The sequence below is a fragment of the Puntigrus tetrazona genome, chromosome 14 (assembly GCF_018831695.1).
Source record: "Puntigrus tetrazona isolate hp1 chromosome 14, ASM1883169v1, whole genome shotgun sequence".
Taxonomy (NCBI): Eukaryota; Metazoa; Chordata; class Actinopteri; order Cypriniformes; family Cyprinidae; genus Puntigrus; species Puntigrus tetrazona.
The window spans coordinates 8,394,545-8,412,595 of NC_056712.1; the positions used below are offsets into that span (position 1 = coordinate 8,394,545).

Below are 18,051 nucleotides of genomic sequence, written 5' to 3' on the forward strand. Positions count from 1 at the left end.
TCATAACCTGTGTAAATACATCTAAATGCTATTTCAGAAGCAGATTCCAGAAATGTTTTCATATGTTGGAATAAAATCTAATAAATACAGGATGAAGTGCTTCTTATTCTTACCAAAAATACAAAATAGAAGAAAGAGTTATAAACACTGAACAATATGAATATATATTTTATATATGAATATAGTTTTTTAAATATATATATTGCTTCTTATTTTCAATTTATATATATATATATATATATATATATATATATATATATATATATATATATATATATATATATATATACTGTATATATTTAAAAAACTTTTCCAATACAATAAATATCACATACTTAAACCACATACATAAATTTTGCTCAAGTAATATTGTAAACGCTGACTTTAACTTCTACCAAAGTCATTTTTTGGTAAGGTATCTGTTTCAGGTACTTTATTCATCACTCTTATTATTACTCCTTCCGTGGCCTGAATGATCGCTTTTGATGATGAATGAACTTTTTTTTAGGAAGTAAAACTCCTTTTACTTGAATTGCACACACCTTCAGCTTGTGCTCAGTGTCTTTCTGCTGTCGAATCTTTACAGATTTTTATCGAGCAAAGCTGGAGATGTTTCCAGCGCTCTGTTTGATTGACAGGTGAGTTTCGGTGCTGTCGTGGTAATTAAAGGCCGCTGTCGCCAGGCTGCGAACGATAACTGCTGACGCTCACGCGGGGACAGTCGTCCTCGTCTTTAAAGATAAACGCTAACAGCAGCAGTCGCTATTCACACGCTCCGCTCTGGACGAGATGATGAACGCATTTAATTCAGACAGACGTAGATATTAGTAATTCCTCCCGAAACCATCTCTCAGAGCGATTAACGGCGGGACCGGCGAGATTACACACAAAACGTCTGCTGGGTCAGCGGTAACGACATCAGATCGACCGTTTGATGTCACATATAGAACGGGGGAGATAGATTATAACATTTAATTAAAAGCATATATCACACATTAATGAAAACTGTCACCGTTCACTCAGCAGCGTGCATCCTTACAATGAAACTGGATGCTGACCAGAGCTTACAATACAGCTCATATGACTCAAATTCTAATCATATTATAAAAAAAAAAAAAAAAAAAAAAAAAAAAATATATATATATATATATATATATATATATATATATATATATATATATATATATATATATATATATAAATGATTATTCAATAAATGACTGAATTTTTAAAATAGTAGGATTTTGCAAATAATTATAAAGAAGCGACAAGCAGCACTGAATTCAACATGATATTTATATAAAATATAAAAACAGCATACATGCTTTCCAAGTAAAGTTTTGAATGTCGATGTATTGTATATTAACAGACACGAAAAGCAGTGTTACATATAATGCGTGTATGTGTGTGTGTATATTTTGAGCAAAAAAATAATAATAATTCTGAACTGTAAGGTTATTTAATGACAAATATACTCCAATAGTTTTATTTTATTTGCAGTTTTAAGAGATTTCCCATATCTCTAATAGATCTTAAATGTTATCCGATAAATCATAAATATATTTATAATATTTAGTTTTAAATACAAAAATATAATAAAAGTATTATTATTATATCATTATTATTAAAATAATTTCAGTTTTCTGTTTTAGTTTTTTTCTACTATTTAGTTTTCATTTAGTTTAACTTGATATACTACAACAACTAAAACCTAAACTGAAATAAAAATGTTTGAAAACAATATAAAATAACTGTTTAAAACTTTAAATAAAATAAAAACAGAAAATACACAAATTTAAAAAAATATTAAATACTAAAATAACCCTGCACTTACTAAAAATATTTGACTAAAAGTTACTTTATGGGTATTTATTTGTAATTAATTGTAATTGTAATTAATTTACTACCGATGTCTGGTTGTATCATCTTTTTTCAGTATATGAAACTTTTATTTTGTTGTTTTCTTCTCCATTCACTTTCACTGTAAGAAAGAAGACAGCATGACATTCTGCCAACAAGTGTGTGTTTCAAAAAAGCAAGTCATACGGTTTTGGAACAACAACACGATGATGTTTCTCTAAACAAATCTTGCACTCAAGTGTTTTTAAAACACTTTTATTTGAATCCGCACACACACACACACACACACACACACACACACACACACACACACTGTAATCTAATATGACCATTTAATATCATTACGCACTTAAATTAGATCCCAGCAGCTGAGCAGAGTTTGCTCGGCTGTGGCGGTGAATCATGTTTAATAAGAGCTTTCAGATGACAAACGTGGAGGTGTGTGTGTGAAAGTTCAGTATTACGTTCTGCAGTATTAAAAGAGTTTTAAACGCACACTGAGACTTCTGCTCTCTAATGAGGCTAAACGAGCGTGATTTAGTCTTGTTTAATTAGAAAAGAACAGGCCAACAGATCACAGACTAAACATGTGCATGAACCCAGAGACAGAGAGAGGAGGAGATGTTTAAAACTCTGCCGCTCAACCCTAAAGAGTTCACGTGTTCATCATTTCTGTCCTTCACGCTCTGAGAGGATCGATACAAAATAGAGAAAAAAACCCAAACAAACCAAACATTTTTTGATTAATATGTTTGATGTCAGTGGCGTAAGCTGATCGTGACCAACTTTGGATGTGTAGAACTAAACAAAACTGAGAAACATTGGTCGGTGGGTTACAGTGTTGTTTTAATATCACAGATATATTTCAGTTTGTCTTAATATTTTGAATTCATTTTTAGATGCTCTGTTGTATCATATTTGAAAATCTTTTTAGTATTATCATCATCACCATTATTAGCATTTTAGACATGTAAAAGTTTTACAGTTGAATGTGCATCAAAAACTGACACAGAGGAACATCAATTTATTTTTTGTTTCCTGTGCAGACAAAAAGTATTATTTCAGCTACATCAAAAATATCTTAATGAGTGTTGGAAAATGAACGCAGGCAAGGGATCTCTTTAAAATCGTCTCATCATTTGGCTTCAGAAAGTATGGAGTAGATACAGACTCAAACGGTCTTTATGGTTCTTTCATGGTGTTTCAGTCTTTTCTGACAGTGTCTAGTCAGTGTTCACTTTCATTGTAGGAACACAATCAGTCTCTGGGCTCTTGTTGATGCTGATGGTCAGACTCACTCAGCAGACGACTTCAACAAAAGCTTGTATCACTGAGATGAATTTGACAGACGGCCAGGGTCACATCTTTTTGTTACTGGACTGTTGTCAGGGTAACAGGTGCAGAACACAGGTGTGGCGGCACAGGTAGATGATCTCAAAGGTCAAAAGGGCATCTAGAGTTAAAGTCCTGCTGCTATGGTTCTGATTTCAATTATGACCCATATGGTGTTAGGAACACACACACACACACACACACAGAGTCTGTGATGGCGAGTGAAATGTGTCATCACTACAATCTCATTTGACTATGTTAATTTGCCAGATAACAATAATTTGGGTATTTTCTCAAGGGATCTGCATATCCTACTGTAATTAAAGTCAAAGTCTTTCTTACTTGCTCAGTTCCAAAGGGGACAATGTTTTATTCATGAACAGACACATTTAAAGTCTAGCATCGTCTTATAGTTTTGAGGTTTATGCAAAATTGTAGTTCATGAAGAATTTTAAAAACAACTAATACTAACTACTGACAAAATGTTATTTTAAACTTTCTTTTTTTAGGGAATAATAATTTTATGTTTATTTTTTTTAGTAGACAACTATAAAATAAAAGCGCTACTTAATTTAAACGTATTAAATGTGTGATATAATAAATTGTTAAATTGAAATTGAAAGTTAACTAATTCGAATGATGTTATTTAAGAGTTATTACTATTAATAATGAATTAAACCACTGAAAAAAGAATTCAGAAGCTTTTAAACTGGAGAGGAAAATAAACAATAAAGAAAATTCAGAATGCAGAAAAAATGGAATGTGGAGGAAACTTTAAATATTAAGTATAAGTATTTTTTACAGGGCCCAGTTTCGCTGACATTAATATCCTTACGTTTCTCTTGTGTGCACTTTGGCAATCAGATAACATTACTTGCGTATGGATTACTGATGCAAGTTTTACACTACATTTTAAAGTAGCGCTCTCATCTTAGCCTTCAGCCCCAGATGTTCGGCAAGGTTCTCCAACTGACAGATGGCAGAGTTAATTTGCTCTTATCGAAGGGCTTTGACATACAGCTGCAGAGATTTAATTCCTGATGGAGGTCCGTCACTCTGGCATGTTTGCGTTTTTCTGCCTGGAGCTCTGCTTAATTAAAATGAAACTGGGAATCTGGTTAAAAGAATTAATCTCTTTAACCGAGCAGTTTCAGTAAATGCAAATCGAGCGTGCGAGCGTGTGCGTGCTCGTCCGGGGTAGAAGCATATGTTGAGTGGGTGTTGTCAATGATTCAAAAATCCTTTCTCTTTCTCTTTCTCTTAGTGTTTCTGGAGGCTCAGGATCTCATCCAGACCGTGAGCAGGAGCAGCAGGAGCGTGTGAACATGCAGAGGACGATGCGCTCGTGCTGCTCACGGCTGGTGGGTGGCCAGCGGATGAACAACGACGGTTCAGAGAGCCATGAACTTGAGAAAAACTCAGATCTTCAGTGATTCATCTCCTGCCAGAGTGAAGGATTATGGGTGTTTCACGACGGAACACAGATCAGCAGGTTGGAAAATACAAGTGGATCAAACCGAGAAGCTCGAGCACAAACAAACACCAAACAAACTCAAACAACGCCTGAGTTAAAACAGCTCAGAATGTCATTTCTGCACTTTAGAAAACAATTCAATATTTACGAACTCAAAAATTCAAGCAGTCTCCCAAAGTTCTCCTATACCTTATATTTCAATTAGTTATGTGCAATTAGTACAATATTATGAGGTTTGCCAGACAAAGATTATGTGTTCCTGAGACGAAGCTTTCAAACAAAAACACACAACTACAAAGACATATTCTTATCATTTAATCAGCAGAACGATTGTCATCAAGGTATATAGACACACAACCCTCTAGTTGTGCTAAGACAAAAGTCTTCAAGTTGATAACTTGAATAACCTAACCTAAACAGAATAAAATAAACATAGTCCACAATATAACACAAACACACACATAAATGTAAAATATGTCACATGCAACGTTATGTCAACTGATGTTAGGGGTCTCACTCGGGAGCCACAATCACATCTAAACTGGTGAATGTAATTTGCATGCCAAGCCACTTTCCAAACGTACTGGTGTATAGGAGAGGAGTGTGCATCCACTCATTCAGAATTTTGCTTTGGGGCTGATCGCTTTGTGGACACTTCTTCTCTTAAGAAGAAAAAAAAAAGACGTTCACCAAAGTTCACCCATCTGAGCTGTAAGCATGCTAAAATGGCAATTATGGATCCCCACAGTGTGTTCGCATTTCCAGGGCTATGCTGAGGTTGCAGCCATCATTCATAATGAGGCTTCCCTCGGGTTCTACCCAGCCCAGTTCGTCTGGCCGTAAAGACTCAACAGCTTTGGTGGTTAGGGACAAGGGAGACTTGAGGATAACGGTCAGTCGGGCAGTTCTCAGGTGGTTCAGCTCATTTAGAGTAAATTCCAGGAAGTCCAGGTGGACCTGTTTGCATTCCCAAGAGTTCTCCCACTGCTGGCTGTTCTATTCCCTGACCATGGCACGGTGGTGCTGGAGAACAGCTGGCCCAGGACTTTACGCAAGTACGCCTTTTCCCCTGTTAGCCACCTTGCACTGACCCTGTGCAAGATCAGGGAGAAAGAGGAGCATGCCCTTTTACAGTCCCCTGAGGAGGGACCTTCTTTTCACAGGATGGGTATGATCTAGAACCTGTGTAACCAGCCCATTCTGGACAGAATGTGGTAGATCTCTCTGGCCTTTCTCAGACTGTGATAGATCACTCAAGCTAGAGCCTTCTTTACAAGGCAGGCCTATGCTTTGAAGTCGGATCTATTCATTTGCAAAAGTTGGAGCCCCCTTAGAGCTGCTTAACTCAGTTGAGCTAAAACATCTGTCTCTCAAGACTAAACTCCTGATCACACTTACTTCGTGGGTGACCTGCAGGCATTCTCGGTCAACGATTCATGCTTTGAGTTTGGTCCGGCTGATTCCTATTTTACTGTGAAACCCTGGCCTGGTTATGTGCCCAAGTTTCCCATCAGTTCCTCTCAGGGTCAGGTGGTAAGGAGGAGGAGGCAGACCCAACCCTTGCATTGCTGTATCCTGTCCGCGACTTGCACATTTACGTGGAATACACCTGGGGCTTCAGATGCTCTGAGCAGCTCTTTGCTTTGTGGGACAGCAGAAGGGGATGGCTGTCTTCAAGCAGGGTTCATTGGTTGGTGGATGCCATCATCTTGGTGCACCAATACCAATGCCCCCTAAAAGTGAGGGCTCAGTCGACTTAGAGTGTTGCCACCTCCCGGGCTTAGATGCACAACGCCTCTCTTGCAGACATTTATAGAGCTGCGGCCTGGGTAACACATAAGACTTTAGCAAGATTCTATAATCTTCGGGTGGAGGCTGTGTCCTGCCGTGTGTTGCGGGAGTTGATCTCTGATGTCTGGTACAAAGTATGTCATCTTTTCTCTCCGGTCCTGGCTTTGGTTCCTAAGATTCTACCACAGTCAATCTTTTTCGTGTTCCCCTTGATTTTCTTTCATTTTTCCAAGATTTTCACAAGAACTTACATCTGTCATCGTGCCTCTGCCCCCCAACCGTTGCTGTTTATCTAGCTTAGAGGGCATTGGGACATTTAAGAATTGAGATATATTTGTTCTGACATGCTTGCCTGTCAGCATTTGCATCCTCAATTTAAGTCACACAGTTCAGATTGTGGCATTTTCCATAGGGACCCCTGACATCAGTTGACATAATGTCGAACTTGTCTAACTGAAACAACAAAAACGTTTATTCCCTCATGAAAAAAAATCAAGCAGCTGAGATTTACTATATATCATATTTACTATATAGCATATTGCCATATAAGTTATAAAAATCCAACTTTATGTGTGTGTGTGTGTGTGTGTGTATATATATATATATATATATATATATATATACATACATATACACACACACACACATAAAGTTGGATTTTTATAACTTTTATATGGCAATATATGCTAATTTCAGCTGCTTGATTTTTGTTTCACAAAAAGTAACAATATTATCACACAGCTCTACATATAAAGTTTGATATCGAACTTTATTCACAAAACATACAGTACACTCACAAAAAGCATTATAGCAAATATTGACTACATGATTTTTTCACCACAACATCGATATAAATTGAATTGTAGATAGAAGTCAATTATATATATAGAATTATATATAAAGTTAGATATTAGGGGTATAACGATAAGGCAATTGCATGGTTCAGTTCACGGTTTTGAATCCATGGCTTGGTTCGGTTCGGTTTGCTGTGGGGATAGGTTTCATCTCATCTTACCAGCAACGCTGAGTAACAATAGATTCACTCAATAACAACTACAATAACTGTGGCTTCACATTTTAATGCAATCAGCAAACAAAAATGGCATAAATACTTCCAATGTAGACAAGCCTGGCCAGATGCAAGATTAAAGCTGGTCGAACACTGGACCAGAAACGCTGCGTCACGTCTTTACATTGTTTTGAATCATTAGTAGGCAACGCCAACAGATGCCGAACGGCGCCGCTGGTATGCTAAAGCTAATAGAAATGATTGTGTTCAAATTTTAAAGACATGGCACGACACTCCCTAAAGTGTTTCCGACAGGCTATCATTAGACAGCACACGTCTGCATGACGGGATTTTAATTACCCAGTCGTCCTTAATGTAGTGCGCTGTGATTATCACGAAAGACTGACACCGTGTGTATGATGCAACAAAATACAATAGAACCTATTCTGCTGTCTATACTGAATGCGACAAATTCCCAACGGAATGCTGAATTCTATTTATGGCGTAAGTTTCAAATGATTTTCAGCGGTCGCTTTGTCGAGTCCAGTGTTAATACTATTATACTATTACTGCAATACTATTAAGTTTCTAATACAGTTTAATCAAATGTAAGCAAAGAAAATTTGGTTTAAATGAATTAAATTAGGTTAGTCAGGGATAAGTGACATGAACCTCAATGAGGGTGAATGAGAGTACCGCGATTCGTATCATGGGTGCTGCGATCTTTTGGTTCGATTTGTGATATCATTAAACCCCTTTATTTATCTATTTGCATACATACAGTATACTCAAGCACATACTAGAGTATACTGTATATTGAACCTCAACTGAATTGAACTATATTGTTGTACTACTAAATACTACTATAAGACATAAAAATATTAATTACATACATTACCGTCATAATTTTCTGTAAAGCTGTATGTACGGTGTAATATAAAAATCGCTATATAAATAAAACTGACTTGACACTTTCGGGAAGCCTCTGCAGGCCACGTGTATTATTGGAGGTTTAATCTCAGAAAGTCTGATTAATTAATTGGCTTGCAGTCAAAGACAGAAAAAGAGAGAATAAAACAGCAGCTCTTACTTCCCTTATCGTCCTTCCTCTATCGTTACGAGCCGAACTAACAGAGGGAAACTCTGATAACGAAGATCATTAATTAATTAGCCGCGCTTTCCTTTTGTCCCTTTTCAGTTTCCCTGTGTTGAACTTTGAGCCTCTTTTACTTCTTTTAATCAAAGTCCACAGTATTCCTCCGGGCCGCCGCTAACAGTGTGTGTGCGGGATTTCATGAGGAACAGAAGAGCACCGCTGTTTTCTGATGATTCATAAAGTCTGGCAACAATGCAAATTCAGGTTTTTACATCCACACACACACACACACACACCTTCCCACCAGGAATTGTGTGTGTGTGTGTTGGCTGCATTGTATTATGGGTAATCAGAGTATAAAGTAGGACGTCCGAAGGCAGAACACTTCTGTTGAGAGTCACCTTCAACACACACACACACACACACACACACACAAAATGTAAACGATCAATGCAAATGTGTAGGATCTCAGGTGGTCTGCTCCACTAAAACTGCTCAAAGTACTGAGCTCTATAAGTTAAATGTGGCACTGATTTCATAATGTCTCATATTATTTCAGATTATATCTCATATTATGTTATTTCAGTCTTTCTACCTTTACACCAAATTCCTTTTATTACCTGCCATTCCTTTGTAAATTACTTCCAAAATGTATCAGTAATATCTGAGTAAAAATGTTTCAAAGTAAATCCTACCTTATAATTGCTCTTGTTATTTATGTATTTTTATAATGTGACGGAAAACAGAATTAAGAGCAAATCCACTGAAATACAACAAACTTACTAAAGGAGTTATTGTACAAAAAATTTATTTAATGCAGAAATATTATACTGCTGTACCATGCACTGTAAAAGGTTATTTCTCAAAGTTATAAACAAAGGTTATTGCAGTGCGTTTTATGAGAAAATACTTTTTCAGTTTCTACTTTGAAATTCCCGATAACTCAGTGCTTGCATTTATTTTGAAAAATGTAAAAGTTCTGAGAGAAAAATGTTTCAAAGTAAGTCTACATTAATATTATCATCTTTTTTTTTTTTTTTTTTTAAAGTTTGCTAGAACGCAGAATAAAAGCTTAGTTAAGTACACTAGTCAACAAACTAAAGATGAACCATATGGCATTTATTAATCCAAATATTAATTTCAACATTTATTAATGCACTTTAGAAATCAAAGGTTGTGTTAACACGAATTAAATGAACATTTATCACCTAAAATGAACAAGGATTAATAAACGCTTTAAAAAACATTATTCTATTGATGTCAACAAATGTTATCTGCAAAGTCTGCAAAAGCAATCACGATTGGTGTCATGAACACAATCTCCTTAACATATGCCCACTTCATTTAGAGCGCATTCAACACTACTGTCACTCAATTAACGAGTCGACGAACAAGTCTTACAGCTACAGTATGAGCCAGGGAGCTGATTTTGGTGCAAAAAACTCTGACAAACATTAAAGCACGCAGGCTGGTGCTAAATAAATGAATGCAGGCGCAGTCTGCAACGGAAACCTGTAAACAAACAGAGCTGAATAGCGTATTTATCATCTCCTAATGTGAAGTACAGACAAGAATAATGTTTGGATCACATCAACCTGCCTGAGAGAGCTATTGATATGTCTGACCTTTAAAATGAAGTGTTTATGAGTACGAGAGAGTCAAACACTCCAGTGACATTTATTCTGATGTATTAAAAGCGTCATATTAATGCTCGACAGGTGCACCTGAGATTCAGGAGGAATTACAGGACTGCGCCGAAGCCCTTCCTTTTCAAGATTAAGCTCGTAAATGATTGTTTATTATAGATACAACTTAATGAAATAAATGAAATCGGCGCACCAACAAAAATAATCGTTAAATGCATATTCGCTACCATCTAAAAGTTTGTGGTCGGTAAGATTTTTGTTATTTCATTCATCAAGCATGCGTTAAATAGATCGATGTTACGAAATATGAAGTGTTCTTAATGTTCATCAAACTTGCATGCTACATGGTTTCTGCAAAATAAACGTTGTTAATAATCAGAAATGTTTTTGAGCCGCAAACCAGAATATTAGAATGATTTCTCATAGAATGATGAAAGATCATGTGACACTGAAGATTGGATTTTCAGATCTGATCTCAAGAATGCTTTAACTGTTTAATTACTTCTTAAAACGTTTTAAAAATCCAAAAAATATTTAGATTAACAAATTTCATTGACTATAAGTAACGGTGCACCTGCATATCCACTAAGTCCTGTTAGATTTTTAGCAGAGTATTAGTAGACTAGCAGGGTTAGGGTTAGAATTAGTTGACATGTACTTGTGAAGATACTAGTCAGTACGATGTCTGTTGGGACACCATCACAATAAAAAGCAGATATTAACCAGACTACTACTGTAAGTTACTTACAGTCAACAGAACGCACCAAAGGGACCATCAAAATAAATTGTTACTAAAAATGTTGTTTACTGTTTAGTAAGGCTTAAAGCTCAGTATCCTATCATTTACAATTCTAACAGGTTCGGAAACTTATTATCATTTAAAACAATCGGCCAAAGAAAACACGTTTTGCTGGAAACATTTCACTTGTAATACTTCAGAATTGGTGTTTTTTAATGCCATACATCGTGTTCGGGTTAATTGTGAAATTACGATAAAAAGAAACAAACTAATATGTTTACATCTGTTCTATCCAGCATATGAAGACACATGGTGAGATGAAGATATTCTGCATAACAGAATGACCCAGAAACACACACACACACACACACACACACCGACACAGATTTGTGCAGATGTAATTTTCCACTGAAAGCCTCATATTGCTGTTTTTCCTCTAAGGCCCGATGAAGAAAGATGAGTGTATGTGTGTGTGTGTGTGTGTGTGTGTGTGCGTGTGTTGTATTATATTGCAGTGTAAAGCGTGAAAAACGATTCTTCAAAACATAATGAGCGAGTGTTGTTCGCTGTGCACACACTCATCTCTCTACAGTATTTTCTCTCAGGTGATCCCTCTATTTTTCACTTTTCTCTCCTGCTGTGAGTGAAAAATCTTTCTGGTGTTTCTCTTCAGATCGTATCTCCCTCCTCTTCTCCATCCGTCCTTTCATCCTAACAAACCCCATCGCCCATCTCCACCCCCTCTGGCTCCATCTGTAATCATCTCCACCTCTCTGTCTCTCACTACCAGCATCTCCAGGAGTTTCTGCAGCTCTGCATGGCTGAGATCGCAGGTTTAATTTAATGCAAGTCGCTTAGGGAAATCTCCACTAAACACATTCATTTAAAACTTGTTTAAATCTCACCATGCCATTTTTTTTATAATTTTAAGCATCGATTTTACATTTTGTTAGATGTTAGTAATTAAAAAACACACCTAATTAATAAAATGATGAAACCTATACAATTTAACAACTGATTACATTTTTTATTGCCCCATGAAATATTTTTTTTCTGGACTCTGTGCTTTCTGGATTCATTTTTGGTGGTTGATTAATTTTTTGTCGTAAAAAGCATGTCTAATCAATAAACATCATGAAACAATCAATGAAGCAGCAATATTTTTTCCCTACAAATTCTGCATTTTCCATTAGATTTTTTTAAAATTCCATTTCAATGGTTTAATGCCACTTTAATAATCAAAAATCATTTCAACTGATGAAACTTTTACAATTTAATAATTTATCATTTTTCTCAAATAATAGTGCCCTTTGAAATGTCCAAAAATCACTCAGAGATTCTGTTTTTTCTGCTTAATTTTGTTTTAAAAAAAAGATATAATGGTGATCAAAAAAGGAATTTTACATTTTTTAAAATTTAAACAAGAAAAACACAAGTTTTAATAATTTAATTATGACTTTTAAAAGAAATTCTACCATATAATAGGCCAATATATATCTTTCATCATTTCCTCAAGTTCAATATCGGTCCTTTGTTGTTCATTGTTTGTTTAATTTGGCTATTTTCATGACAAGAAATCTTACGGCCGAATTATATCATGCTTTTCTAATTTATTTTTGCTAAAAACTCCAAAACTGTATTTGGCTTAACCCTGTTAAAAGTCTCTATTTAATATTCACACACACTAGTCCACATGTGCAGTCCTACTTTTAATTTATTCATCCATCCTTCTCCGTTGAATTTCATTTTCATGAACTGTATTTGGCGATTCAACCCACGTTTTGGCCCTAGTCCTGCCCTCTGTCACCCGTCTTTCTAAACTACGATGAGAATCACATGACTGAAAACAGAAGAGCAGATAATGGATGGACGCTGAGAAGAAAGAGATTTTCTCAATGCAAACACTGAGGAATAACCGCTTCATCTGAATACGGAACAGAGACACATAAAAGAGAGCGAGATGAAAGTCAGAGATAAAATGACAAAACAAGATGAACAGGTCAAATAAAGAGAAAGAGAAGAGGCCGTGAGACAATAAAGACGAGAGGAAATGAAAGAAAAATGGACTTTCAAATGACACGTTCTCTCATTCGCTGGTAATTGCTTCCTGATGTATGCGGCACTTTTCCAATTAAAGATCATGTCAGTGATCTGAAGTCATTAAAATACAGACATCATAACGCTGCTATCAGACCGAACTCTCGCCTCCGCTCACATTTCGCGGCAGAACACACCGAAAGAGGCCGTGCTGTGTGGGGAAGCCTTTGGGAAATAAGTACAAACAGGCTAGAGGTCATGAATCTGAATTACAGCACAACAAACCCTTAAAATAACAGACTGACGGCATCAAAACACTTCAGGAGGAAAACTTCACTGCTCAGGGTTGCTCATTCAGCACTTGGGATATGCGAGGGAACTAGTGCTGGATTTTGACACAGTATTCACGATTTGAATGATTCACTTTGATGCTGATTTACAAGTACTTTGTTCAGTTTCTGATTCATTAGCTCTTGATTCAATTTGATACTTTTTCACAAGTTCTTGATTCAGTTTGATTCAAATTCACAAGCTCTTGATTCACTTTGATCCTGATTTACAAGTGCTTTGTTCAGTTTCTGATTCATTAGCTCTTGATTGAATTTGATTCTTTTTCACAAGTTCTTGATTCAGTTTGATCCTGATTTACAAGTACTTCTGATTCCATTTTTATTCTGAATCATGAGCTCTTGATTCAATTTGATTCTTTTTCACAAGTTCTTGATTCAGTTTGATTCAAATTCACAAGCTCTTGATTCACTTTGATCCTGATTTACAAGTACTTCATTCCATTTTTATTCTGAATCATGAGCTCTTGATTCAATTTGATTCTTTTTCACAAGTTCTTGATTCAGTTTGATTAAAATTTACAAGCTCTTGATTCAGTTTTATATTGATTTGCTAGTCCTTGATTCATTTTGATCCTGATTCACAAGTACTTCATTTAGTTTGATTCTGATTCATGAGCTTTTGATTCAGTTTGATTCTGATTTACAAGCTCTTGATTTGATTCTGATCTCAGTTCAATATCAATTAATTTGTTATTATAAATTAAAAACATACTAGGCCATTTTTTTAAATGATATATGCAATTATATATGGTATTATGTTTCAATTCTCAGTCAAGTTTCATGTAAGTATCAAGTGTACTGAGATTTCACAATTCAGCTTTATTCATATTGATCACATTAAATCACTTTGATTTTGATTCAAATGTTAATTATTTTGGAAATATATGTACATTTATTTTAAGGAAAAAAACTAATTTGAAAAGGGGTATACTTTTTCATAATTATTAATGCATTATGTTTCACCTTTTAGTTATGTTTCTTGGAAATTGCAAAAATACTGACACAGACTTCGACATTCATCTTGATTCAAAAGCTCTTGATTCAGTTTGATTCCAATCACAATTTGATTCAATACTGATTAATTTGTATATGCATCCGGTACATAAAGAGTAAATAAAAAAGACTAAAGCAGTTTTTCTTCTGATTTATTGCTATAATTATTGCTAATTATTAAGATATAATTAACACTGATAATTCATATGCATCTACAATGATCTGCAAACCACATGGAAACCACAGGTTTTGTTTTTATATCAAAGCAAAAAGCTTATTGTGATGTTTAGTGAAGTTTGATTCAACAGTATTATCTTTGCATTTAAGAATCAATATCTTCCTCAAAATGAAGTTTGATTAGTCAATATTTCCAACCGAGCCCTTTACTGCGACTAAAACGGTTACAGAAATATTCATTTGCAAAAAGTGCTTGCGATGCCTTTCTTCCCAATAGTTTTAAGTATTAAGTGAACATTAAGTTTTAATGGGAAAAAAAGTGCTTGCTAATTTAAACTAAAACAGCTGTCGTGGATATTGGCAATATCGTTAATGATTCTCGTTTATAATCGTTAATAATCACGCTTCTTGTTATCGAGATCTTAGTCCATACGCCGTATAAAAAAGCTTTTGTTTCAAAACCGATAAAGAAAGTACCAGTTTCGAAATGATGCCAAAATACGGTTTTGCTAGTAAACGTTGCCACGTAATAATACATTTACCTCAGAACAACCATTCGGCATCCATCAATCAGCTAGAAAAATCACTAAGAGACGCTTTTTGCTAATATTTTTACTTAACCTTTTTGATAAGAAATAATGCAAGCTGGAGATTAAATCCTCACACCTCTTGTAAAATCGCATTTTACTAATGAAGAAAAAATGAGTAGATGTGTGAAAGACATGACGGTATTTATAGGACGCATTGAGTAGGAGCCCAAACTACACCGAGTGATGTATAGCCTGTTATATTGGCACACATTCTGTGTGATAATTCTTTGTGACAGTATATTTCAAGTTGGAAAAGACGTTTAGTTCCCATTTTTAATGAACCTCAGTTCCCAGGACGTCAAAAGATGAATTAAAATGCATATCACTTCAAAAAAAAAAGAGACACAGGCACATGACAGTACGGTTCTAGTACGGTTAAATGTAAAAAATATATAAAATAAAGAAATAAAATAAAATAAATGAACACGTTTATTCTTTTTCTCAGGGGAAACATCTGTATCTCCATTTAATCCTGAAGTAAAGTATTAAATGGATCTCATTTAAGATGTTCCTTTTCCCATGAATAATAAAACTTCACATTAACAAACACATTTCTTGCGTTTATTCCTCCTGAGAGCTTGTCTTTGCGATGTCCAGCGTTGTTCCCAAAACTCTAAATTCACTATTCACTTTCCCCTCGGGAAATACACACACACACACACACACACACACACACACACTATAAAAAACGTCTTGCGTCTGAGTGTTTTTCTTTCTCGAGGCTTTTTCATGTGTCTCTTACGGTTTATTCAGACAGGCAGCAAAAATGTTTTGGCGTGTCCAACTCAAATGCGTTTATTTTTTCTGTGGTCTAAACAGCAAAAACTCAAACCAAATGCAACTTTCACAAACCCCATCCAAACCACGATCACAGGTCATTTCATGTTCAATTAAAATCTGATCCGATGCGGTCCGAGCGTTATTTTCCCTTCATTTAGGGTGCAACCTCACAAAAACTGTTCAGTACGTTTTCCCCTATCTATTAAACCACGAAGCATCTGCTGTTTAGTGAATTAGTGAGTGATTGCAGCACATGAATATGCATGAATGTGTAAAATACAGTAAACAAAAAACGTGCAGTTCCTTCTTAATAGTTTTATCTTGCTTTTCATTACAAATATTATAGAATTCTCAAATCAAGATATATTTACTTGAGATGTGCAATGACAAACAGCACTAAAAACACATCCTAATTAAGTGAATTTATGCTTAACAACAGCAACGAAAAAATCAGATTTGAGATATTATGTTTAGATAAAGTATTTGTCCTGAAAAACAAGACTGGGGAAGAAAATCATTTTCTGCCTCGTGTCAAAATGCCAAACACAAAAAGCAGCAACAATCACAGCTGCTCTTAATTAAACAGAGAACATGTCTTATAATTGTTCTCACGTTTTACAAATGAACTCATTAATCACGTTTTTATGATTTTTCTTATTTTTTATTGCATTATTTATTAGCTTGTGAACCCCATTTTCAGACTGCAGCCGTATGTGTATATATCTATGCACATACGCAGTCACTCGACACAGTGCACTTATCTAAAAATAATTAGCAAATAACTATATGGTTACAATTAAATGATTGAAGGGTTGAGTTTGAAAAATATTTTCCTATGAAGTCAAAAATATAAATTCTGTATAATAAAAGGGAAAACTAAATTCAATTTTTGTAACCCTCGATTCAAGTGTATTTAAAAATGTACAATTTAGTAAATTATATTAAATCATAAAAATGTAAAAAAAATGATTAAATAATATTCAAAAGGGATAGCTTGCACAAAAATGTACATCCTCATGTCGTTCCAAAACTTTTTGGCCTTTGATCATTTTCAAAACGCAAATTAATATATTTTGACCCTACCATATACAGCAAAAGCAAGGATTTTAACAAGATCAAGGCTCAGAAACAGACTTTGTTAAACTCATCAATGGTTTAAACGTAATTTTACTTTTTGTGCACAAAAATAATGATTTTATTCAACATCACAACCCTATAACGCCAGTTCATATCAAAGAGGGAACAACGCAAACAATGTAACATATTCAAACATTTTGTCATACATTTGAAATATTAACTTCAATTCTCAAGAGTGGTGAAATTTAATGGTTTTAGGTGAGTCCTTATATATAGCACAGAAATCAAAGGCAAACAGATCAGATTTCGTCATCTACAATATAACAGTCTCTGTTCAAACGGTCCTATCTACATCCTAACAAACAGGAAATAACTCACCGTTCTTCTCTGTGTGCGGTTTGATGACTTCCTGCCCTGGCAGGCAGGGACACGGACCCTCACATTTCACAGAGATGCTTTTGCTCGAGCTGCAGGCCTGGAACTCCAGTTTACACTGTGGAAGAGCAGAGAGGATTCTGGGTAGTGCATTTGGAGACATTATCGCATTTAACCGTCACAGCCTGAGCGTTGAGCTTTATCGCTCGTGAAATGAGTCTGTTTCCTCAGCCAGGAGAAAAATACGAGTTATCAAATTAAGATGACAAGATCTGAGTTCCTTTGAAGTGAGGTGATTGTGTTCGTCAGATCTGATCACACGGAAACGGTGTAAAATCTGCTGCGTTCTTTGGCTTTTAATTAAAGATGATGTCACGATTAGACTATTAGGCTGTAACACTCGATCGAGTGTAGTACTTCACTAGTTATCAAAGCAAAATCAATTAAATAAACAGCAGACAGAATTGTCGATTAATATTACATCAGAATGTTGAAAACGTGAGCTTATCCACTTAAACCAAAACTAAAAATGGACTAAAAAGTCCTCACTTTCAGGTCAGGTTTGTTTCTTCATTCTGCCGTGAATGGGTGCCGTCAGAATGAGAGTCAGCTGATAAAAACATGACATGAATCCAGTTTGTAAGAGAAAAAGTCATCATTAAGATGAATTCAATTTCAAACTCTTACTTCTTTAAAAAAATATGAGTCTATAATCCATACTAAAA

The 18,051-nt window shown here is 35.2% G+C and overlaps 1 protein-coding gene across 2 annotated transcripts in view; it reads right to left on the reverse strand.

Moving 5' to 3' along the window:
• The window catches only part of spock1 (SPARC (osteonectin), cwcv and kazal like domains proteoglycan 1), a 150,490-nt gene that overhangs the window by 13,299 nt on the left and 119,140 nt on the right, over window positions 1-18,051 (reverse strand). For both annotated transcript variants that reach the window (XM_043257922.1, XM_043257921.1), the window contains one exon: window positions 17,330-17,444. In XM_043257922.1, the coding sequence (XP_043113857.1) occupies window positions 17,330-17,444 (115 nt within the window). The remainder of the gene's footprint in view (window positions 1-17,329; window positions 17,445-18,051) is intronic.